The sequence below is a fragment of the Rhinatrema bivittatum genome, chromosome 17, assembly GCF_901001135.1.
Source record: "Rhinatrema bivittatum chromosome 17, aRhiBiv1.1, whole genome shotgun sequence".
Lineage (NCBI taxonomy): Eukaryota > Metazoa > Chordata > Amphibia > Gymnophiona > Rhinatrematidae > Rhinatrema > Rhinatrema bivittatum.
In genome coordinates, this window is record NC_042631.1 from 9,011,369 (window position 1) to 9,036,740 (window position 25,372).

General features: G+C 45.1%; 1 protein-coding gene across 5 annotated transcripts in view; it reads right to left on the minus strand.

Annotated features, from left to right (window-relative positions):
* Positions 1 to 138: 138 nt before the first annotated feature.
* CTTN (cortactin) overlaps positions 139 to 25,372 on the minus strand; it is a 30,846-nt gene continuing 5,612 nt past the window's right edge. For 2 of the 5 annotated variants that reach the window (XM_029582643.1, XM_029582642.1), the window contains exons 2-17: positions 24,321 to 24,401; positions 24,099 to 24,172; positions 23,069 to 23,198; positions 21,858 to 21,968; positions 20,997 to 21,051; positions 20,153 to 20,263; positions 16,141 to 16,251; positions 14,712 to 14,822; positions 14,106 to 14,216; positions 11,433 to 11,488; positions 10,822 to 10,891; positions 9,856 to 10,004; positions 4,085 to 4,174; positions 3,054 to 3,216; positions 2,268 to 2,339; positions 139 to 1,726 (exon numbers count right to left, since the gene is read on the minus strand). In XM_029582643.1, the coding sequence (XP_029438503.1) occupies positions 1,590 to 1,726; positions 2,268 to 2,339; positions 3,054 to 3,216; positions 4,085 to 4,174; positions 9,856 to 10,004; positions 10,822 to 10,891; positions 11,433 to 11,488; positions 14,106 to 14,216; positions 14,712 to 14,822; positions 16,141 to 16,251; positions 20,153 to 20,263; positions 20,997 to 21,051; positions 21,858 to 21,968; positions 23,069 to 23,198; positions 24,099 to 24,172; positions 24,321 to 24,401 (1,632 nt within the window). In that variant the 3' untranslated portion in view covers positions 139 to 1,589. The remainder of the gene's footprint in view (positions 1,727 to 2,267; positions 2,340 to 3,053; positions 3,217 to 4,084; positions 4,175 to 9,855; positions 10,005 to 10,821; positions 10,892 to 11,432; positions 11,489 to 14,105; positions 14,217 to 14,711; positions 14,823 to 16,140; positions 16,252 to 20,152; positions 20,264 to 20,996; positions 21,052 to 21,857; positions 21,969 to 23,068; positions 23,199 to 24,098; positions 24,173 to 24,320; positions 24,402 to 25,372) is intronic. The other 3 variants (XM_029582645.1, XM_029582644.1, XM_029582646.1) reach the window with 3 other exon arrangements.

Below are 25,372 nucleotides of genomic sequence, written 5' to 3' on the forward strand. Positions count from 1 at the left end.
TATATATTTTTTGGTTTGTAAGTTATCTGTAAACCGGCACGATGTGCAAACGGCTGTCGGTATATAAAATTAAATAAATAAATAAATAAATAAACAAACTTGTAAGAGAGAGAGAGTTACGAGTGCAAAACCACAGCACATGATTCAAAAATTACTTTATTGGAGATTGAATTTACAAAAATCATATGCTATGACATACTCTATGCAAAATTGGATAAAATAAATTGTGTATAAAACCCAACCCAGATCAAATTAAGCAGACACGACAGTGAGAAGATACCAAGGGGGGGGGGGGGGGAGGGGGGGGGGAGAAAGATCATGGATAACGCCACTCGTGGAGGATTGTCCCGACCACCCACGACTCTGGAATTTTCCATGGCCTTGGTAGAGGTACAGTGTGCGCCTCATTTACACACAGCTCACAATACGTACTGCATTGGTCCAAATGCACGACAGGCTAAGAGTTTGTGTCAGTAACACACAGAAAGTGAAAGCCGTCAGCCAAGGCAGGGGCCCCCGGCTCCACCGCCAGGTTCAGGCAGCGCCAGGGGAAGCGAGAACTTAAGAGGATGACCTCCTGGCGCTTCAGCTGGGAGAGCGTTGCTGCACAAAAGTCTACCGATTTCACAGCATGGCCAGATGATCACAACCTCTCCCCTCCTCTCTAATCTATAGAACATGTAACCCTTTGGTGCTTGGAGTCATTTAATATAAAAAAAAAAAAAAAAAATAGTAAACAAAGTATTCAGACAATGAAGAGAAACCACCTCCAGTGCAATTCCATGTATACAGACAGACAAACAGCGCAGGAAGATCCAGCATGTCCTGGGGAAGTCATGGTGCGCCAACTTTCACACATTTTGGGAGAAGAGGCAGAGTTAGAGGTTTCCTTGCATAGATGGGGGCCTTCTGTCTGCATGATGTAAAAAGCATATGGATACACGGATACACACACACACACACACACACATGATGTATACGTACATACAACAGGAAGAAGCTATTCTGTCTTACATCTAGGAAACCTGCACTGTCTCCAGCATAACTTTCATAGGTTCTGTGCCTACCATAGATGCAGACTTGGCCAAAGATTCATGATCTGCAAACATTCATAGAAAAGTAATACCAGTTCCCCACCTCCTTGCCTCCCAAATGCCAGTTTATGGGAATAGTTAGTGTTCACGGACCAAGAGACCCGGATAGCTCACACATTCAGGCTGTTTACCCTATGGCGGCTTTTTTTCCCCTCTGCAATTCTATTCACTCACAGGTAAGAAGAGAATGTAATACCAGAGTTATCACACAGGCAGCTTCTAGATCGGCTCTGCTATGGCTAATTTGGCAAAAACCAAAAGGAAACCATTTTAAAATCCATAACCAAAATGCAAATCTAGCTGCAAACTTTTCTGACAAACACTTTAAAAGCATCAGCAGCGTATGTAGATATAAAAAGCAGGATGTGTGTATATATATATATACTGTGCCTGCCTCAGACCCGGCACCCCCAGCCCTCCCCCCCCCCCAATGATCTGTAGTGTATGAAATTGGGTTTACTCAGAATGGCATTAAGGCATAACTGGCAATCTTGTTTATGGGCGGAGCTCCACGTAATTGGCTGGGAAAAGCCCGTATCTGTCTTTGCACACGCCTCGCCACCAGCCGTCATCGATCATTTCGATGTTCGTGATGATGTCATCTGGGTCAAAGGAAATCTCGTCGTCACCCGCTGGGGAGAAGGACCGGCCATTAGTAGCGATTCTTACTCTCTGTACAGGGTTCACTAACCCGGACACCATATTCCTTCCATTGCATTTCTTATACTTTTACAACCGAGGAAGCCACGGTCTTCGCTTTTCATCTCAACAACGTAAAAAGTGACGTGCTGCCACTTCGTACTACATTTACCCAGTAAGAGGTAGGGATGCGCCTTGCACAGGGACCACCGCTTACGGATCTACCTTCATCAAAGCTTCACAAATGCAACACGAAGCCCTTTCTTCGTGTACGAGATGGGCCTTTCCATGCCCAGGTTTATACACGTGGAACTACTGTGCGCTCTTCTTACTACCCTGGGTGTTGGATTCTCTCAAAGTTCTGTGAGTTGTCAAGAATTCCAGGGCAGCTGCACTCTGGCAGAGAACAGGGGAGCCCAGGGGCACCACGAGAGGCTCAGTACTGCGCACTGTCCACAAACAGCAACAATGACAGTAAAATCAGCCGCTAAATATGGCGAGATGGAAATACAAGCAGCCTCCTCTCCGGCTTACCTGCTTGATAGTCATAAAGTGCTATTGCCGTAATCCCAAGGTCGGAATCATACTCTGCGTAAGTATTTTCCTCTGAAAAGAGAGTTTCAAAACCAATACACCGACTGCAATTAGTTGTGAGAAAGTTTGTGATTAGTTGTGATTTCTGCACAAGTGCACAAATTAAAATCTGCATTTGAGGCTCATGAAAGAGATTTCTTGCGATTCCAGCTGGACATGCAATATGTTCTTACCCTGAACATGTTCTTGGAATATTTTATTCTACACTTTCACAGACGTGTATGGGGGAGTCACAGTGAGGGCCGACTGCATGCGTTTCCTCGTGGACACTCACAAAAGAATTTACCAAATACTTTAATATGAGATTTATACTACAAATCCTCCTCCCTTCAACCCCAAATTGCTTTGATATTTGGAACCCTTGACTTGCTAAAAAGCTGGACGACCCCCCTTGGCTTTAGAAGAAAAAAAATTGTCTACAACTTTTCTAGGAAATGGAAGACTTTTCCAAGTGGAAGTGACTCTTGAAACCAATGACTGTGTCTACATGAGGATTTTCAAGACAAGCCGGGCCATCACAACCTTAGGCACCTCGCATGAGAACGAAGAGTTGGCATAACCCACAGGCCATCACGGAACGGGTCCACGACAGCTTAATGTAGCGTGCCCTTCCCCATTTAAGAACTATGGTATATTAAATCAAATAAACTGAACTATGCATTGTTCCCTCCCCCACCAAGGGCTAGGAGACGTGTGGTCCTGTTGCTATGGAGTTGCATTATATACCTTTCAGGTAATGATCTTCGGTTGTAACCTCGTAGGCTGCTCTGGGTTGACTTTCCGCCTCTTGGTAATCCGGCTCCTCTGCTGCATACATGTGTTTGGGTTCAGGCTCCTGAGCTGCTCTAGAGGTCTTGGCGCTTGGCTCCACTTCATACACAGATGCATCCTAGAAGGAATGGAAACCAGATTGTCATACTGACACGAATGACAGACAAACCTCCGAGACCTACACTCTACATGAAAGTCCAGAAGAGTCATCTCCCAAACTACATTAGAAAATGACTCCAAGGACACAGAACTGCTAATCAAGACGGAAGTATTTTAGGGATAAAGGCGCAGAGTTCTCAAAGTAGACCAGTCTGCAACTTCTTATTTTTACTTAACACTAAATCTTATACTGAAAGCCCCAGGATGGATATTTTTGTGGCAAGGCAACTTTTAGGCAATTGCTGCTCACAAGTTTGGTCATTCTAGGCTTTGGATGTCTCCTGCCATGAGACTTTTCCACCTCAATCCAACAGGAGTTGGCAAATTTCCCGCTCTGCACTGCCTTGAGATTGCGGAACGCTACGCATGCCGGTCCCTGCAGGTAAGGTGGAAGAGTCGGAGGCGGTGCTCGGTCTCAGCCGACATAGAGCTGCAAATAACAAAAGACTCTCATCAAATTCTGGGTAGGTAGAGCAGGTGTTCTCAGCCCGGTCCTCGGGACACACCCAGCCAGGCAGGTTTTCAGGATATCCACAATGAATACGCACGAGAGAGATCTGCAGGTACAGGAGACAGAGCACGTAAACCTCTCATAGGCGCATTCGTTATACATATCCTGAAACCCTGAGTCCCGAGGATAGGGCGGAAAACCGCTGATGTACAGTGATGGCACTAAACAGACTGAATTCTCTCTTCCACGGCGATGTGACCATTTGCCAATTAGGAATTAGCCTGACAATACCAGCCACAGGCCACACAATGACAGCAAGAGAGGCTCTTCAGGGCATGGGGAAACCATAAAAAGCTGCTTCGAACAATTTGCTTACCTCATACAATGGGCTGGCAGGGCTCTCCACTTTAACAGGCTGGGGAGCGGGAGAGGCCGGTAAGGTTTGCTTTTTGGCCTTGGCTTGTTCCTTGATATAATACAACAAAAAATTAAAATGTTTGACAGACAATTCAAAACAGGAGGAGATGCAATCTCAGTAAACCAAAAGCAGAGCGTGTGGAACATGTTCTCAGTTATTCAGCACTGTGGCATGTATGAAGTGAAGTGAACATGAAAATCTTGCAGAGAAAAATCTCACTCTGAGCTTTTGTATTTTGGAAAGTGCATGATCTGGGAAAATGGCACCAATGGACAAATTACTTTGATAATTTCATTTTCCTTAGTGTAGAGAGATGGACTCAGGACCAATGGGTTATGCTCCCCTGCTAGCAGATACAGACGGAGTCAGATTTCAAAGCTGACGTCATCCTAGATACACCCCTGCAGTGAACTCAGCCCTTCAGTATTCTCTTCAAAAGCCAATTTAGACCTACTAGTGAAAAAACTTGATTAAAAATATGATTAAAAACAGATAACCGTAACTATACTCAAGCAAACACACACTGAACCCCAGTAAGAATATACCGGTGCCCTGATCTAGGGACTGGATGACATTTACTCATAATCTCTTGGATTCGATATCCACTCCACGGGCGAATCCTTGGCACCTTTCTTGGGCAGCCGAGGGTGGGATGCTGAGTCCATCTATTTACACTAAGGAAAACGAAATTATCAGGTAAGTAATTTCTCCATTTCCTAGCGTGTAGCCAGATGGACTCAGGACCAATGAGATGTACGAAAGTTACTCCCGATCAGGGTAGGAGGCTGCCCGCGGTCCAGTTAACACCGCCCTTCCAAAGGCTGCGTCCTCCCGGGCCTGAACATCCAGGTGACAGAACCTGGCGAAGATGTGCAAAGAGGACCATGTCGCCACTCAGCAGACAGGAGACAGCAGTCTAGTTTCCACCCATGAGACTGCCTGCGCCCTAGTAGAATGAGCTTTAACCTGAAGGGGCAATGGCTTTCCTGCCGCCACATAGACTTCCGTGACCACCTCCTTAATCCAGCGAGCTATGGTGGCCCGAGAAGCTGGTTTGCCCTGCTTCCTTCCACCGTGAAGGACAAACAGGGGTCGGTCTTTCAGACCGGTTCCGAAACTTCCAGATATTGCACCAAAAGTCTACCGACATTCAAATGACGGAGGCGGTGGTATTCCTCCATGTCCTTGTGCTTAACTAAGGATGGCAATGAAATCAACCGATTCAAATGAAACTCAGAGAATACTTTGGGCAAGAAGGATGGAACGGTATGAATTAGTAAAAGTTCCTGGAGTCATCCGGCAGAACGGTTCTCGGCACGAGAATGCCTGTTGTTCAAAGATACAACGTGCCGAGCATAAGCCACCAGGAATACCGATTTCAAGGTTAATAAATGCAAGGAAAGACTGCGCAGTGGCTGAAAGGAGGGTCCTGCCAACAATTCCAATACTAGATTGAGAATCCACAAGGGAACTGGCAACCCCTTTCAGAAAATGGGCCACACCCAGATGAGCCGACAAAGGGGGGGTTCTCTGTTCACCTTGCCCCAAAACAGGAGAGCGCCACTTCCTGCACCTTCAAGGAGTGAAGGGCCAAACCGTTATTCAAGCCGTATTACAAAAATTCCAGAAAGTGGGGTTTTGACCGCCTGAGGGGGGTGGGGAGGACACCGCGTTCCTCGCACCAGGCCTCAAATTCTCTCCAGACCTGCACATTCGCTAGGGACATAGAGAACTTCCGAGTGCAGAGTGAGGTGGCAATTACCACCGCAGAATCTCCTTGCTTCATCAGGCAAGCCCTCTCAAGGGTCAGACTGTAAGACAGAATCAATTCGGATCCTCGTGAAGGACCGGTCCCTGCTAAGCAGGTCACTGTGCCGTGGGAGGCACAGGAGGGTCTCCACCAGGAGCCTCCACATGTCCGCATACTATGGCCGCCTAGGCCAATCTGGAGCTACTAGCAGGACTAATCCCCTGTGGTGCTCGATTTTGCGAATGACCCTGCCCAGCAGGGGCCACAGAGGGAAGGCATATAGCAATTCTTCTTCTGGCTAAGTATGAATGAGAGCATTGATCCCCAGGGACAACGGATCGCTTCCGCTACTGAAGAATCGTTGAACCTTCGCATTGTGAGATGCGGCCAGCAGGTCAATGGATGGAAGGCCCCAGTGATCTATCACCAGTTGAAAAGGCTTTGGCCGACAACATTCACTTTCCTGGATCCAGATTCTCCCCGCTTAGAAAATCTGCTCTGACGTCTTTTCCTCCGATGTGGGAAGCTGTAATCATCTGCAGATGTATTTCCACCCATTCCATAAGGAGATCTCTCTCCTGTGACACTTGCTGGCTCTTGGTTCCACCCTGGCGGTTGATGCAGGCTACAGTCATTGCATTGTCCGAAATCACACGGACTGCTCGACCTTGGAGTCTGTGGTTGAATTGTAAACACGCCAATCTGACTGTCCAGGCCTCCAGGCGTTGAGGTTCCAGAGGGCCTCTTCTTCAGGTCCAGTGTCCCTGGGCCTGCTTCTTGTACTGAAGTGGCATGGTGACATCATGAATACAACCTGAGGGAATGCTTTCAAATTCCAGCACATATCCTTCTCGTATGACTTCCAGTACCCGTTTGTCCGAAGTGATCTTGACCCACTGCTAGTAGAAGAGGGACAGTCAACCCCCTATCTCCTTGTTCCAAGGGTGGGTCAGCAAAATTTAATTGGGGGGTTTGGGACAAATCTGAACCCGAGCCTGCCCCTCTCTGAGAACTCCCAAAGGGCCAAGACCTCTGAAATGTTGAGATTCTATAGGGGCAAAAACGTTGGGAGCCCCTGGATCGACCCCTCATAAGCAAGGGGCGCTGTAACTGCTTATCTTCTGGTAGCCGGGGGTCTGGAGATTCACTCCATTTGCTGCCAGCTTTTCCAATTCACTTAGGAAAAGGAGTGATCCTCTAAAGGGCATCTTTGTAAGATTGGCCTTGGAGGTTGTGTTTGCTGACCAATTCCACAGCCATAACTGCCTTCCGTCCACCACCATCACTGAGGCCACTCCTCTGGTAGAAGTATGGACTAGATCCGAGACCACATCCACTAAAAAGGTGGCGGCGGGTTCCATAACCACTGGAATTCAGTCATCCACCTCCTGAGAGAGGAGCAGGCACAAACAAGCTACCAGAGTACAACAAGAAGCATTCTACAAGGTCACTGCTACTGTGTCAAAGGCTTGTTTAAGAATGGACTCCATCCGTCTATCGTGTGCATCCTTTAAGGCCACTCCTCCCTCCACTGGGATAGTTGTCGCTTAGAGATGGCACAGACCAGCGCATCCACTTTAGGGAAACGCAAATGCTCTCTCACTGCCAGATCCAATCCATAGAGCTTCTAACGCTCGTCCCCCTTTAAAACTTGCTTCTGGAGCATCCCATTCTAGGTCAATCAACTCCTGGATGGCATCCAGTACTGGGCTTTCCATAGCGATATCAAAATGGGATTCTTCTTTGGTTCCATCATAGAATCGGTCCCAGGGACTCCCAGCATCTTCAGGGTCTGGGAAACCAAGGGCGGCAATTAGTCTCTATGAAAGAACCGCAACATGGTTTGATACAGTTCCAACCCAGGGGGAATTTCCTCTTCTTCCAAGGGGTCCGGATAGTCCTCTTCATCAGAGTCATCTGGGTCCCTACCAGGGATGCCCTTGGTAAGGTGAGGCATGTCTCGAGGCACTTGTACGAAGGTTTGTAGACCCTGGAAAAATTCCACCCAAGAGAAGGCAACCGGGTCCATGCCTAGCCCAGGAGGTACTGGGGTAGGAACCACTGAATTTCCCTCTCTCATGGATGATCCAAAGGAGTACTCAGATCTGGGGTACTTCCAAATAAGACTGTGGCTAACCCATCCTCTGAATGGGAGGAGCCAGGCTTAGTAAAGTCCGGAGAGGCCAACTCTCCCTGGGCTTCCTCACAGTGCTGACCTAAGTTGGAATCCAGGTCAGACTGAGAAGCCCTAATATGACAAGCACCTTTCTCTCTGCGCTATGTTCTTGGCTGTTGGCGCAATTGACGACAGTAACTGCGTGTTCTATCGGTTCATACTTGAAAATTTTTTAAGCGCACAGATTTCGAGTGCCTTGGCGGGGCGTACACACAGCCCGTGCGTGCCCGGCTGTTCCTGGTTCTGCGCTCAGAAGTTGTGCGTGTATGTACATGCACTCAGTGACTGCGCAGAGCCAACGCACTGAGTGTACCAAGACTCTATGGAGGGCAATATGGAACGCACAAAGAAGCGCACGAGATGGCACTGCCGAAGCCTACCACATGGTGTGCCGCCCAAGCCTAAAGCGAGGTCTAGCCCACTGGGGAGGGGGGGCTGCTCAACCCGCTCTGAAGCCCAATTCCCCTTACCCCAATGGGAAGTTGAGAGTTGAAAGGACGTTGGTACGGTGCGCCGAGCAAGGAGACCGGATGAAGTCTACCAAAACCCCCTCAGTCGTCTCCGAATCAGGAGGAAATCCTCTTCTCTGTTTTATTTATTTTTTTAAACTTACCTGGGCTCTGCACTTACCGGCTGAGTACACAGACAGTCTCCGGGTGCGACGGGAGAGGGCTTTGGCCGTCACCGCCGCGCTCAGCTTCCTGCACCCGCTGCCTTTCAGCTGCTTAAGCAGCAAAGTCCACACCGGGAACCGGCTACTAGACCAAGGCCCACCTGAGGGATCTCAGAAATCATATCAGGAATCCTCACATGGGGGAGGGACCTTTAGGTATCACTGCAGGAGAGAGAGGCTCAATTTTCCTTCAATTTAGAAGGCAGAATTTCTCCTTCCAAACGGTACAGCAATCCCATAGGGAAAGGTACGTCCACCATCTGCTGGAGACGGAGAATCCTAGAGGGCTGATGTTGCTGCAGGGGGTCTATCTAGGGTGAAGTCAGCTTTGAAATCTGACTCAGTCTTCATCTACTGGCAGGGGAGCATAACCCATTGGTCCCGAGTCCATCTGGCTACACGCTAGGAAACATCTAATTTAACCCAAAACACTCAGTGGCTCTGTTACAAAACGTGTTTTCTCTGGTACAACAGTGGGAGCTGGTGTCATATAAGCTCTTACAATTATCCCTACATATTCTAAATAGTGCGATATCAGTGTGACACAAAATTAGCCAAAAACAAGAAAGAGTCATCAAGGTGGTGCACTCAGGCCCAAGGAGAAAGGGGAGAACACTGCACTGCCCTTAACTTTTTGGTGTCAGCAAGGGTTTTCAAAACCATCCTAAGGGAGGAAGGGTGCGCCATCTGAGGGGGTGGGGAAGGTTAAGGTAATAATGGTGGAAAAAAGGGTTCCTAATGCTTTTAAGTGAAAATGTCACCTGCGGGGGGGAAAAAAAAAAAAAAAGATCACAGAATGTTCGTTTTTGGCTGCAAAACACAATTTTAGTGAAAGAGCTTTAAAATGTTTTTTAAGAAGTAGCTTACTTTAAGCGGGGCAGGGATTAAGTGAAGATCTTCTTCCTTCCCTGCCCCAGGCTCGTGGCCCCTCACAAAGGACCCCAAAGCTTTGTGCGTTGAGCAGATGACGAACACTACACAAGGAGGGGAAACGAGACCTCCAGCACAAGCTTAAGGGATTCAAGCTACTGCCTAGTCCAGCACGGGTAAGGGTCCTGCTGGGAGATGGAGTGGAAAGAACAAGGACTCTCGCCCTCACGTTACAATTCAAAACAAACTTGTGGACTGACTTCTAGCTTCCTCCTGGCCTCCTCTTGCTCCTGTTTCTCCTTAGCCATTCTTTGAGCTCTCTCAGCTTCTGCCTTCTTCCGGTCCTCCAGCTCCTTCTCCTTAGCGAGGTTTTCAAAGTTAGCTCGGATATTGCTCGTTTTATTACTTTCTGCAAGACAGTAAAATACATCTCCCTTCCTTGTTAAGATGAGCATCACTTTGAAGTCCTGGCCCCGCTCACGCCCCTCCGAAGCGCACATTCTGGGGAAGCACGCGACCGTCACTCAACTAAGCAGGTTAGGTTCACTTAGCAAGGCTGTGTTAGAGGTGCCAGCCCCAGAGCAGCAGGGGACCTCAGCACGAGGAGCAGACAGTGAAAACTGGTAGCCAAATCTAACACTGGGCTCATTTTTGCACGTGCACAGTGAAATGCATCCAAGCAGTTTAATGCTGTACACATCTGCCTGACCCCTGCATACAAAGGAAGCAGCGCTCAAACACTGCAGCCCGCACACACATAACAGTTCAAACTCAGTGCCTCGTGTCTCTCTCCACGGTGTACGCTGTATCAACAAAATGAGAAGACGGCTATAAATTCTGGCTGAAATTAGTAGCAATTATTATAAATTATTTGCATGCTCTCATGTTAAATACTACACCAGATGTACCTGAGGCACAGGTAATTAAAGAGCATGATCACATTGTTCAGTTCCAGAAAGTGCTTCTTTAGCTAGGAGAGGAATACCAGTTATTGCTAGGAAAGAAGTCATTCGAATCTGCCAAATGAAAGCAGCAGATCACCGTCCAATGCTAATCCAATATGTAGAAATAAAAGGCCAATGGAAAAGTTTTAGATCTTTGACCTTTATTGCTACACATCCAGATGGAGTAACCTGGCCAACTGCAGCACTTTTTTCATGATAATCTGAGGACACCGAGTGCTGGGACTAAAAAGGGGAGGTGTGCCAGAGTCAAGAATTTCCTACCGACTTCCACGGGCATTGTCTTCTGATACGTGGGGGATGCTCTCTCGGGATCTTCAAAGGTCGCTGCGTTCTAATACCAAGCACCAAAACAAAAGAGTACAGGTGTGAGCAAATGACCGCCGAGTTCTATTTCCACTTCAAAAAAATCATAGGCAGCACAAGAAATGACTTTTCAAGGAGGTTTTGCCTTTACAATGCAGCATCCCCCGGTCTCAGATTCTACTGACGGCTCCAATTGGGGAGTAGATTTTACTAGAAAAGTGCACGTCAACTTCAAGAACACAGAAACATAGAACGAAAAATGGCAGATAAGGACCATAAAGCCCAAAAAGTACAAACAATTTGGCTAATGCTTCCAGAGATTGGGGATGATAGGCTAACTATGACATGGGGATGTACTGCCATGATCCTGATTTTTGCAAAGGATTCCAGCATCACTTCTGCATCAACAGGAAACAAAGCTAAAAATCCCAGCTAACCCCGAGATAGAAGTTTTGGACAATTTAGAACAAATACCCCCCCTGAGAGACTCAAGGAATGGAGCACACATCTCATACTCTTCAGAACAGGCAAGTGTCTACTTTTTAATGTAAAGACGCAGGGTGCCTTACCTTGTCCATTCGATCTTTTTGTATACCGTACTTTCCGCCAAACCCCTTGGAGTAATCTGAAACAAGGTACGTTACAGTCATTTCATTTGAAAACCAAGGCCTGAAAGGAAATGGTTGCATGTCTACAACTACAAAAAAAACAGTTGTCACAGCCAACATAAAGGGAGTCCACGTAACAAGAAGTGGCTTGATTTTATTTGCTTAAACTTCCAATGCAACCTTTCAATGCTCTTGTGTTAACCAACTATAAAGTGACAAGAGAAACATAACACTTTACAATTAAGATAATTTTCAGTTTCTCCTTCATCTATTATGTTATAAGCTATTTTACCCATGTATTCTGTTCCAAGTTTTTAAGACCCTGTTCTATATGACTTGCACTCTTCATGCATGTCTTTTTCAGTTACAATGTAAACCGAGCTGATATGCAAATTCTGCATGAAGCCCGGTATATAAAAATGTTAAATAAATAAATAAGGGAAGGCACCACTCCTTCAGAATTTCAGATCACATTTACCCATCAGCCCTCAGCATCAACTTTTAATCTGCCTTTTGCTTGTTTCCTTTATCTGTTCTACAATATTCATTAGTTTAGCATCACAGATCCAAAAGCATTCATCTCTAATAAACCAAAATATAAGCCTCACTACAGCCAACACAATCTTCAAATCACATAATCAACCCAAACGAGGCAAACTAGTCCAACCATGTCAGAGCCCTAGTCAGTAGTGTATTTCTCCATTCCTGTGCCTAGAGCAAAAATCCTGAGAGGATAAAGACTTTAGTGTTTAATTGAAAAACCATGTAAACAAGTTAATTACAGCACAAAATTAAATGCCCATCTTCCTTGAAACAGATAAAAAAAATGAATGCAAAGACAGAGCCAAGAGAAAACAAATTTACATTTGTAGGTTGCTTATTCTTACAGAAAACTTTCCTCACGTCAGCAAAATTGAATGTGGTGGAGATTTTACTTCAACACTACTTCTGTTGCATGGTTTTGCACCGTTTCATGTAAGCGCACTTGGCAGCATGCACCTTTCTGTCCAGCTGTGCAAACCTCCCCCACAAACACAGGCCTCTTCTGCTCGTCTGTTACTTACGTGCTGAAAGGAGGCACTGCAACTCCATTTTCACTCATGGATCAAGTGACTGCCTCCTCCTGGTGAACCCACATTAGCTCTGTAAACCCCAACACACACTCACAGAAGCATAAAACAGGATTCTCTAATGGTCGCCCTAATATCTTACAGTAATCAGGTAAAATGTAGGCACTCTGGCCTTCCTCCATATATTACAGGACGATTACTAGATTCATAAGATTAGATATGTCAGGGCAGGTAAGCATGTTTTGTGCGCTAAAATAATACTTGTGCACACACAGAAAAATATATTTTACATGTGTAAGTAAAAAACAAAATGAAATTTAAAAATGCAATCAAATAAAGAAACCCAAGAAAAATGAATACAATTTTCCCCCTGCACTCCCCTAAAGATCACTGCATCTGGCAGATGAAGGGTTTCTAGGCCATCATGCCACACCTCTGCTTTCCTTGCAGGGAAAAGCCAAATTAAACCATTTCCGACGAATAGGCCCCGGCGTTGGCTTACGGTGCCAAATTTTGAAGGAACCAATTATCCAGGCCAAAGAGAAGCCTTCTCCTGCTTGCTTTAGGGCCAAGTGTCAGCACAGCTTCAAAGGGATGGGCCGGCCTGGCACCAGAATCGAACACCGCGGCCACACAAATAGCCCCGTCAGCCCCTGTGTGTTTAAAGCAACCAAGGCATCTTTGCATTAACTCAATCTGAAGAATGAATTTCCCCTCACAAGCCTCCCGTAGTCCAGTAGCCGGCATGCAGTTGGGAATAATTCACAGCGAACAATCTTTAGCCAAGACAATAAGTGTCGGAAAGGCGTAGCCGTCTGCTGTCGTTAAACATAGGCAAGCATTTCATCTGCATACAGTCCCAGTGGTGACAAGTATTTGAAGCAGTTAATTCTCACCGAAAGGTTTTCCAGGAGGTGTCTGGATTCTTACCTCGCTTCTAAACTTGAATTTTAACCTCTTTCCAGCAGTAGGGCCCAATCACGCAACAGCTCTGGGACTGCTCCACCCTTTTAAAGTGAGCCAGACTGTCAGCTAGCAGCTAGGAATTGGAGGCACCAATTCAAGACAGGCATGTTTTAGCCGATTAAGAGAGGATTTAGGGCCTGACGCACTAAACGTGTTTCCCATAGCCACAAAATGGAAAACACCTTTAACTACACCTGGCCCATAGTGAAAAACAAGACCGGGGGGGGGGGGGGTTTCACAAAATCAACTCAGCATTTTACATCGTACACAACTCTACCCCCTCTAGTGCAGGCTGGCGCCGTGAAATGTTCTTCGTTGCCATTAAACAGGACGCAAGCCCAACATTAACCCTCTGAGCACGGGTGCCTTTGTTAAGAGACAAGCGCCAAGAAACCCCACTTCCCAGCAGGAAAGGGCAGGACTCTGTATCCTGCCATGAGTGGTAGAGAGAGAGAGATGAAAGCACCAGTCAGAATGTCAAAGGGTCAACACAGTGGACACGGCAATGAAAGGAGAGAGGACCAGAGATGACAGAAGAAACTAGAAAGCGACTTTGCGTTGTGTGCATGAGGTTTGCCATCGCGGCACAGGAATGTACCTTTTTGGGACTCGTGCAGCTGCACTTTCTCCTGATGATCCCAGCCAAGTGCACACTTGTCCTGTCTGTCTGTCTGTACACCAAACTTTCCTCCAAACCCTTTCACATAGTCTACGCACACACACAAAATCCACAGGAGTTAAATGACGGAGATATAAGTACAGAACAAAACACAGGGGGGGGGGGGGGGGTTACACGGAACAGAATTTTTTAAATGCAATAGCAGTTAAAGTTACAAATTCTCCTGCTCACGTTAATATCTGAATTAGTGACACTGAAACGGTATGAAGTGATCTGGTGTGCGCCTGGAACGCTCGCAGAGCCCAAAGCAGACCCTTCACCCTTTCTGCACAGCACACAAAATCCAAACAAGCAACAGATGCTGCTCAAGCAGCCACCAACTTTGCAAAGGCAGCGATTGCGCTCGGAAAACAAAGAACATTTCAGTTGAGAGCATTATCAGGAAAAAGTCCCTTCCCTCAAGGAGATTTTGCTATCGCTTGTAGAAAATCTTGCAAGAGCAGCTGACAGTTTGGGGGGTTTTTTGTTTGTTTTTTTTTTTACCATTAATACAAAAGAAAAAAAAAAAAAAAAAAAGGCAAACACCTTTCTGAGACTCGTGCTTCTCGGTTTTGCCCTGGTATTCAAAGCCAACGGCACTTTTGTCCACGTTGTCCTTGTCAATGCCGTATTTACCACCAAAACCTCTGGAATAATCTACAGATAAAGAAAAAAAAAAGGAATTAATTGAACAGCTCAACCAATCGTTCTACTACAGGCTCAGGGCAGAGAGCTGCAAAGTCGGGAGAGTCACTGACAAGAGACCCTGCCATCAGCCCCCTCTCTCTGTGCTTCAGCTTATCCAACTATGAATCTCAGTGCTGTGCCCTTCTCCTTCACGGCCTGCCGTCTGGACGGCAGGACTGTGCTGCAAATCCAGAGGAGCACAGAAAGATGGCCTTTATCTGCAGGTTTCAGCCCATCAGCTCAATGTCTGTACTAAAAATACATTTATGAACTGAATTGCTAAGTGCACTGTGGTCTTGCTCAGGCAAAGATCCGGCTAAAAAGAAAAGTTAAAATTACTACCACCTTCCACTTCTTTCATACAGTAAAACTGCACGAGAGGTTATTCTAATCTTATGAAAAGCAAGCTGCATGGATGTCCCATCACCACAAGCGCAAGGAGCAGTGACAACAGATCCACTCGCCGCCGCAGAGCCATAAAATCAACAGCCACCTGACCGTGGGCCGCGAGCAGCGCCAATGGCACTGGAATCCCTCGCACTTGCTGGGATTTCCTTCATTTGCACTGAATTAATTGCCTTTCCAAACCCACGTTGAAGGCAAGTTACAATCGGTATTCCCCTGCCCCAGAGGGCTCCCCACAATCCTAGGGCCTCAGTTACTAAGCATTTTTCCCCATAGATACAGAAAGGGAGAAGCGTCTTAGTAAATCAGGGCCTAACGTTTGTACCCCAGGCAATGAAGGGTGGTCACAAGGGGGGGGGGGGGGAGTCAGGATTTTAAACGCATTCATGAAGGCCCTTAATGAACACAGCAGAAGTTCTCCAATACAGACATAGTAAGATTATACTACAGTATACATTGCCAGAGCCATTTTATCTAACGTCATACACCTCGTTTTAAATACAGAGGAGTGACCTGAAGCCAGGGATATCACACCGCAATTTCTAGCTGTACACACCAATATTTTATGGCCGCTCAATTTCAATCAGTGGTGGCCACTACAAACTTTAATCCATATTATATTAAAAAAAAAAATAAACAAACTTCCCCAATAATGAAAATCTTCGCTGTGATGCAACTGTTTATTTTTTTTTAAAGTTTAATCAAAACAAGCATGTTCAACAATACAAGAAAATTCAAATATTTGTCCCAGTGAAGTTTTTAATTTTGGGGGAAGTTTGTTTAATTCATACTATATAAAAAAAATGTTTTTGAAAACTATTTAAAAAAAAAAATATAAAAGAAAAATGAGAAAAAAAACCCTTTGCTGTGCACCTTTACAGACCTTTCTGTGATTCATGCTTCTCTGTTTTGCCCTGGTAATCGAAGCCCAAGGCGCTCTTGTCCACCCGGTCAGCCTGCACACCGTATTTACCACCAAATCCACTTGAGTAGTCTACATGAGTGAAGACAGAGAAAGACAAAAAGACTGGCGTCTGCAGCTCCGCCCAACAATAATATTTTTTAATTTTTAAAAGCCAGAAAGTTGTGTATGTCAAACACTTCTCGCACAATAAACTGGGATCTTCTTAGTGTTTGGGTACTTGCCAGGTTCTTATGGCCTGGTTTGGCCTCTGTTGGAAACAGGATGCTGGGCTTGATGGACCCTTGGTCTGACCCAGCATGGCAATTTCTTAACTCTTAACTTGACAGTAAGAACATAAGAAATTGCCATGAAATCACTGAACTGAACGAAATCACAGTGAACCAGGAAGATGTAGTAGGCCAGATTGACAAACTAAAGAGTAGCAAATCACTTGGACTGGATGGTATGCATCCTAGGGTACTGAAGGAACTCAAAAATGAAATTTCTGATCTATTAGTTAAAATTTGTAACCTATCATTAAAATCATCCATTGTACCTGAAGACTGGCCAATGTAACCCCAATATTTAAAAAGGGCTCCAGGGGCGATCTGGGTAACTATAGACCAGTGAGCCTGACTTCAGTGCTGGGAAAAATAGTGGAAACTATTCTCAAGATCAAAATCGTAAAGCATATAGAAAGACAGTAAAATAAGGGGATGTCTTATTAGATAATCGCCCTTGGCTGGCAGTACAACAAAAGGCAAGCAAACAGGACAAGAGAGTCAACAGCAGGTTATCCTTGGGAAGCAATTATAAGATGGCCAATTCTGTTCTTTCAATTTGCCTATTTTTGCTGCTGCGCCAAATAGCAGAACTCAAACCAAAATACACCACAAAAACAGAAGATTCAAGCAAAGGCATCAAATGAAGAAATTACTTAATTTTGTTTTCCTTAGTGTAGACAGATGTACTCAGGACCAATGGGTTATGCTCCCCTGCCAGCAAATGGAGATGGAGTCAGGTTTGAAAGCTGAAGTCACCCTACATACACTCCTGCAGTGACCTCAGCCTTTCAGTATTTCTCTGTCTCCAGCAGATGGTGGACATAATTCTCCCTATAGGGATCGCTGTACTTTTTGAGAAGAGGATGTTGGGGAGGTACCCGTAATGGAGAAGGTTTTCATGGGTAATGATTCAGATGGACTGAATCAAATCACGGTGAACCTAGAAGATGTGGTAGGCCTGATTGACAAACTGAAGAGTAGTAAATCACCTGGACCGGATGGTATACACCCCAGAGTTCTGAAGGAACTAAAAAATGAAATTTCAGACCTATTAGTAAAAATTTGTAACTTATCATTAAAATCATCCATTGTACCTGAAGACTGGAGGATAGCAAATGTAACCCCAATATTTAAAAAGGGCTCCAGGGGCGATCCGGGAAACTACAGACCGGTTAGCCTGACTTCAGTGCCAGGAAAAATAGTGGAAAGTGTTCTAAACATCAAAATCACAGAACATATAGAAAGACATGGTTTAATGGAACAAAGTCAGCATGGCTTTACCCAGGGCAAGTCTTGCCTCACAAATCTGCTTCACTTTTTTGAAGGAGTTAATAAACATGTGGATAAAGGTGAACCGGTAGATATAGTATACTTGGATTTTCAGAAGGCGTTTGACAAAGTTCCTCATGAGAGGCTTCTAGGAAAAGTAAAAAGTCATGGGATAGGTGGCGATGTCCTTTCGTGGATTACAAACTGGCTAAAAGACAGGAAACAGAGAGTAGGATTGAATGGGCAATTTTCTCAGTGGAAGGGAGTGAACAGTGGAGTGCCTCAGGGATCTGTATTGGGACCTTTACTTTTCAATATATTTATAAATGATCTGGAAAGAAATACGACGAGTGAGATAATCAAATTTGCAGATGACACAAAATTGTTCAGAGTAGTTAAATCACAAGCAGATTGTGATAAATTGCAGGAAGACCTTGTGAGACTGGAAAATTGGGCATCCAAATGGCAGATGAAATTTAATGTGGATAAGTGCAAGGTGATGCATATAGGGAAAAATAACCCATGCTATAATTACACAATGTTGGGTTCCATATTAGGTGCTACAACCCAAGAAAGAGATCTAGGTGTCATAGTGGATAACACATTGAAATCGTCGGTGCAGTGTGCTGCGGCAGTCAAAAAAGCAAACAGAATGTTGGGAATTATTAGAAAAGGAATGATGAATAAAACGGAAAATGTCATAATGCCTCTGTATCGCTCCATGGTGAGACCGCACCTTGAATACTGTGTACAATTCTGGTCGCCGCATCTCAAAAAAGATATAATTGCGATGGAGAAGGTACAGAGAAGGGCAACCAAAATGATAAGGGGAATGGAACAACTCCCCTATGAGGAAAGACTAAAGAGGTTAGGACTTTTCAGCTTGGAGAAGAGACGACTGAGGGGGGATATGATAGAGGTGTTTAAAATCATGAGAGGTCTAGAACGGGTAGATGTGAATCGGTTATTTACTCTTTCGGATAGTAGAAAGAGTAGGGGGCACTCCATGAAGTTAGCATGGGGCACATTTAAAAATAATCGGAGAAAGTTCTTTTTTACTCAACGCACAATTAAACTCTGGAATTTGTTGCCAGAGAATGTGGTTCGTGCAGTTAGTATAGCTGTGTTTAAAAAAGGATTGGATAAGTTCTTGGAGGAGAAGTCCATTACCTGCTATTAAGTTCACTTAGAGAATAGCCACTGCCATTAGCAATGGTTACATGGAATAGACTTAGTTTTTGGGTACTTGCCAGGTTCTTATGGCCTGGATTGGCCACTGTTGGAAACAGGATGCTGGGCTCGATGGACCCTCGGTCTGACCCAGTATGGCATTTTCTTATGTTCTTATGTTCTTAAATTGGAGAAAAAAAAAATTGAGCCCCGCTGTCCTGCGGTGATACCTAAAGGTCCCTTCCTGGGGTGATTTCCAAGATCCCTCAGAGATGTACCTTGGTCCGGTAGCCTGAAAGGCAGTGGGTGCAGGAAGCCGAGCATGGTGGTGACAGCCAAGGCTCTCTACCCCCGCAGATGGAGACAGTCTCTGTACTCAGTTGGTAAGCGCTGAGCCCAGGTAATAAAAAAAAAAAAAAAAAAAAAAGATTTACCTCCTGATTCAGAAAAGACGGAGGGATTTTGGTAAGACTTCCTCTGGTCTCCTTACTCGGTGCGTTGTACTGATGTCGTTTCCGATCCCGTTGGGGTAAGTGGAAGTGCGCTTCCGAGTGGGTTGAGCGGCCTGCCAGTGGGCTAGGCCCCGCTTTAGGCTTGGTTGGCACGCCACGTTGTAGGCCACAGCGGCATCATCTCTGTGTGGATGCTGTATTTACCTCCAGAGAGCTTCGGTAAAGGCAGTGTGTGTCAGCTGTGCGCATGACGTTGCACGCTTACATGCGTGTACAACTTACTAAGCACAGAATACGAGTAAAGCCAGGCGCACGGGGCTGTGTGTGCGTCTCGCCACAGCCCATGTAGGTGCCCGAAATCTGTGCGCATAAAATTTTAAGCGTGAGCTGACTGAACACTCAGTTACTGTGGCCAATGGCTCCAGCAGCAAAGAAACATGAGCGCCTTTCTCTCTGCGCTGCCTGTCATATTAGGGCTGCACAGTCTGACCTGGATTCTTGCTTATGTCAGTACTGTGAGGTTCAGTTCCTCTGAATCATTACCTTACATGTGAAACTGTACAACAGGCCCATATAAGTCTGGTAGATCTTTAAAAGTTGGACAAACTTCTTAGTTTGCATGTTTAAGTTTCATATCACTTAAGACTTCACACTCAAAACCTTGGTTACAAGAACAGTGGTTACATGCAAATTTACCAACTGCCTGACCCTTCACTTAAGAAGAACATTTGTAGACGTTTCTGCAATTACTTCTTTCCTTGTTGCCAGAAACTTCTTACTGCCCCTATTACCTATTAAAATCACCCATTTACAGACCTTTCTGTGATTCATGCTTCTCGGTTTTGCCCTGGTAATCGAAGCCCATGGCGCTCTTGTCCACGCGGTCAGCCTGCACACCGTATTTGCCACCAAATCCGCTTGCATAGTCTAGGCGAGGCAAGACAGCAGTGTACGACATTATTGAACAGGCTTTCGCCACGCAGCAAAAAAAGGTGGACACTATCACCGTATGAGCTCCGCAGAGTAAAAGAATCTGCCCCCAAATCTCCCACCTCAAGGCTTGAACTTATGTTTTCCTGAACATGCAAATACATTCAAATGCTTCGCTCCTAGTGTCTTCCCACCCTTTCAAACCAAGGCCTGCTCAACACCTTGCACTTGCTCATCTGTCCTCCTCCCGTTCCTGGTAACAACGGTGTCAAATGGCCAACAAACACCAAGAGAAAAAGGCAGAAGGTCAGAGGAACTCTCCGGATACAAGGTCAAAATTAATCCTCAGGGGGGCCAAGATATTTTCTCTTCTGATGGATCCATTTCCTCAATAGCAGAGAGAAACTATTGCTCCTCCTTTGAACTGCTTGGAAACTTTACGCACAGTTCTGGTGCTGTTCTACATTAAACATCCATCCTAGATATATTTAAATTGTTGAGCATATTTGCACACTGGATGGAAGATGTTACATACATCTAAATTACTGCATAGGCCACTTCAACACCACCACCCCTGGTTAAATATATTTTACATACATGTATGCTGTACAAGTAAAGTAAACGAGTGCTAATCCTTACACTGCGACCCAAAGGAAAACAACTCATCATTAAGGAAGAAGCGTAGCGATGCTGGAGCAGCCTGGCTAGTGCCTTGGCCCACTCATTTTACCTTTTTGGGATGCATGCTTCTCAGTCTTGCCCCGATATTCAAATCCCACAGCAGACTGTAGAAGAAACGTGAACACTGTTCAGATACACAAAAGAATTCTTTTCCACCAAATGTTTGCAAATGGATGCAGAGGCAAAAACAAAACACACAAAAAAACAAAACAAACAAAAAAAAACAAACAAACAGGCCTCTCTCCATTTCTACAACAAAACTCAATCAGCACTTTGGACATTCGTCCTGTCCAGAGACACAAGCGTTCCCAACACACAAAAGAGGGGTCCACTGAAATACTTAGTGTTTTCTGTTCATTGAGGAATGAATTAATCCGTGGCACGGTACTCTGGCCTTCAAAACCATAAACACCTACATATAGGTATGAGTTGTGCTGCTCCTATCACAATTTTCAGAGAAATATTTACATTAGCTCAATTGCCTGCCAAGAAGGCATTCTGAATCCTCGGAGGACATTCTGTGTCATTTTAGAGGACTGCGCATCCTTACAGCCAATGACAGGAAAGCCCCACACGCCAGATGTGCACCGTGTACAGAGAATAGTGTGGGAGAGCGGCGTGCAAGTATCTGTCAGTAAGATAGTTACTTCAACAGGTGAATCTTAAAAGAACCTCATTCATCAGCAGTCTCAACTTTATTTGAGCCTGTGCCATTTTTAAAGTCTCTGGTGTCTACAAGTCACAAACCACAGGCTAATACGTGACCTGTGGGAAATCAAAAAGTCTCCCAGAGGTTTCCACTTCTTATTTTTCTACAGAATTGACGCTTCTTACATTTACCACTAAATTTTACGATGTGCACGGCTGAGCTTGCTTCCAAGTACAGAAAACACAGTAACGTAAGACTTGCCTGGTCTACTCGATCCTTCTGGACACCAAACTTGCCACCAAAACCCTTGGTGGCATCAACTTGAGAACAGTGCTTGGAAAGTTTAGACTGGTACTCGTGGCCAACGGCAGACTGGGAAAGAAATTTCCATAGTCAGAGAAAAAATATCCCACAACAATAACAGGCTTCCAGCCACAAATACTCTATTTTATTAATAAAGAAGTATAAACTAATTATAATTTGGCATTGGGGGAAAAATGCCTGCAAGAATTCTTATTTTTAGATTTCTCTCATTTTCCACAAGATATTGTGGCAGTTTCCCCAAAATGGCTCTATTGCTGAAAGCAGAAAGAACACACAAGGGAAAAAAAAAGAGAGAGGACAATGCACATTTACTACTACATAATGGACCCTCCCTCTCCCGAGCCTAAAAGCCTGAACTGAATTATTCTTGTTCTGAAAACAAAATCCATCTGGAAATCGGTTGCTGCTGGCCAGAATTCCAGTATCTCCTGAGAACAAGCAATGAGATGTGGGGCTGTGGCTCAGTGGCCTGCTGGCCTCCTTCCTGAAAGGAACGTGCAATGCCATGCAGCACCAGGCAGTCATCCTCGGTCGAGCCTGCGGCACAGTCCCGCAGCAGGCTGAGGTGCTATGCCGCCATCTCTGCTGTACCTTATCTGCTGCTCTTGGAGACCTTATCCCAACCCGCCGCTGGACCTCAAGCTAAAGAACGGCACACAGAGCCCACTGCCTCCCAAATACAAAGAAACACACAATCATCCCAATTGTTAATAAACCGCTGATGAGGCAACAGGCATTTCACGGAGGACCTGAACGCAACCCCGAGGTGTAAAGAGCCACAAAGGAGGAAAAGCAATCTGTGAATTAAGTGCAGCCAAGGATACCTTGATATAGAGGATTAGTGTCACTCTTTAAAGGTGCAAGACTAGCATATTTGATTTAATTCACTTGAAAGTTAAAACAAAACTCATGAAGGTCCTCCATTTCCTTTGCAATTTGTCCATCTTTTCTGAGAAGGCACTTGTGTTTGCACTCGCCTCCTTTACTTGCCCACACTCACTATTATGAATCCATGAAAACCGGAGCGAGCGCTCGCTTGCTGTGCCCCCCCCCCCCAGCAGTACAAGGAGACCACACGGAATGAGCACAGCAGGGGCAAAGGAAGGACCTACCCCAGGACCGGCTCCGCTGGAGCACGGCACTCTTACCTTATCCATGCGGTCTTGCTGGATGCCAAATTTCCCGCCATAGCCATGAGAGGCCTTGGGGCCCGTTTCCAGCTCTTTTTCCTTCAAGTTCTGATGTTCTTGGGAGACGTTCTCTCTCAGCCTGTGAATGCTGAAAGGAATTCAAGAGTAGTCGCATACAACAACGGATCTGAAAATAACCTACTTTGACCTAAACGAATTCCAAGATAAGGCCAGTTCTTGAGTTGTACGTTTCCTTCAAGTCTGCGTTACTAGGCCAGATGGACGGCCAGTTGTAATTTGAGATTAAAGGTCCCAAGGCAGAGCAGGGCACTAGGGACAAGCTGAGAGGTTACGCTCTAGCAAAGGCGATAATACTGTGCGTCACGTGAAGGAAAGGCTTCTTGAGCTGTCAGTTTTCTGGCCATAAACAAAGGGGTCTATAAGAGAAGATACCCACCGTGCAGATCACCACAGTCCTGCGGTACCTCTCTCCACAATCTCTCTAATCTTTAGGCTACGTGTATCATTGGCAAAAGGTCACGAGTGGACCCACAAAGTTAAAACAGCAGGGAAGACATCCATCACCAGGAAAATAGAAAATAATTTAGGGTCATAAGCAAATCTGGCAGGGGTAAATGTTAGTCCAATTTTAAAATAAAATTATCTATACACTGCACTGAGGGATATACCTGGTGGGGAGAGCAGACAATTAAAAGCAGCCACAGTTTAATTTGTCTGGCAGCTATTTGGTTTCTGGTATTAAATCTGGCTTAGCACATTTGAACCAGCCACTGGAAATTAACTAGGGTGGAGGCAAGGAGGTTGCAATTTCTAAACATTCGATGGCACACTGAGCCCTTACAATGCCAGTATTTCATTTCAGTTATTACATTTTAATCCATTTGTTCGTGGTTAGATGCTCCAAGTGAGGAATAATCAAAATAAGACAAAAACACACAAAATAAAAAGCGCAACAGCTAAACGCAAACGTCGGGGTTCTTGATAAAGAATAAGACATCATTCACTTGCATCAAGAAAATGAATTTACTTGATGTGTTCTTGATGGCCAGAGCCTGCCACGGTTTTTGCACCCCATCGTTGTTCTTTTTCAGTCACGTCATTCTGTCAAGAAAAATAAAAATGGGGACGTAAGCAAAGAGCCATCTAAACCAAAAGACATGTTCCAGGACTCCAGAGCAAGATGCTCTGTAGGTCCATCCCAGCCCCAACAATGAGGAGGCAAAAGCTTGGAAAACTTGGGATCCCTTACCACAAAATCAGGGTCCGTCTCCCAGTCGTCTGCATCTTCCGTGGAGACAGAAAAGGAGTGACCTGCTGAAGCTTTCCACATCTGGAATACCAGCAGAAAGTTGGGTTACTTTTATCTTCTTCACTATAGCCCAAAAGAAACAATTCTTGGTCATCTAACAGAGGGCCCAGATCGCTGGGCTTTCTTCCCCATGACACACAAAATGGGAATAACGCCTAAGTGAATCCAGTCCACGTTTCTCTGAAGACTTGAATCCACTGGTCTAAGGGGCAGCAATAGGAAGCATTCTGCTTATTTCTGCAGACGGTAGAAGCATAGTAATATATTATATCTGGTGCCCTTGACTGTGAAGCCCATATTAGCCCAAAATATGTGCTTTCTGGATATAAGGTAATATACTGTGCAATTTAATACTGAAAATTTAAGTGAGAAAGTAGTACCAATGCTTTATATTGCTACAACGCACACTAGAACCATTTACGGTATTTGGTACTACACAGTGTACTAAGTCACGGTGCATTACCTTCAATGCCACAGTAAGATGCCACCAAGATTAAAAATTGCATTCAGCCAAGCCCCATTAAGGAGGTTTAAAAAAAATCCTAAACTGCGAAAAATCCTGCATTTTTTCCCCCCAAGGAAAAATTATTTAAGCATCTCATAGGGTTTGAAATCATGGCATGCACAAATCAGCAGTCACAAGCAATCTATTTGTCTAGTGCTGGTCCTGCGCATTATAAGCGACCTTTGGCCTCAGCTCAACAAAGAATACTGCTGTAAATCGGGGGCGGCGGACACCTTTCTTTTCCATCTTCTATATTCAGCACTTTGCATCACACCAGCTCTAAGGAGAATGGACTTTGACTTATTCTTGTATATTAAGAGCACTGTCAATATTAGGATATCAAAGTAAGCTTTCTTTTTAAAAACAAGACAGCTCCTTCAATAAGGGCTGTTTGATTGTTTCATTGTATCTAACATACAAAATGAGTTAGTTTAACCAGAAAACAAAAAACAACAAAAACAAAACAAAACCATATCCCTGCAAGGGT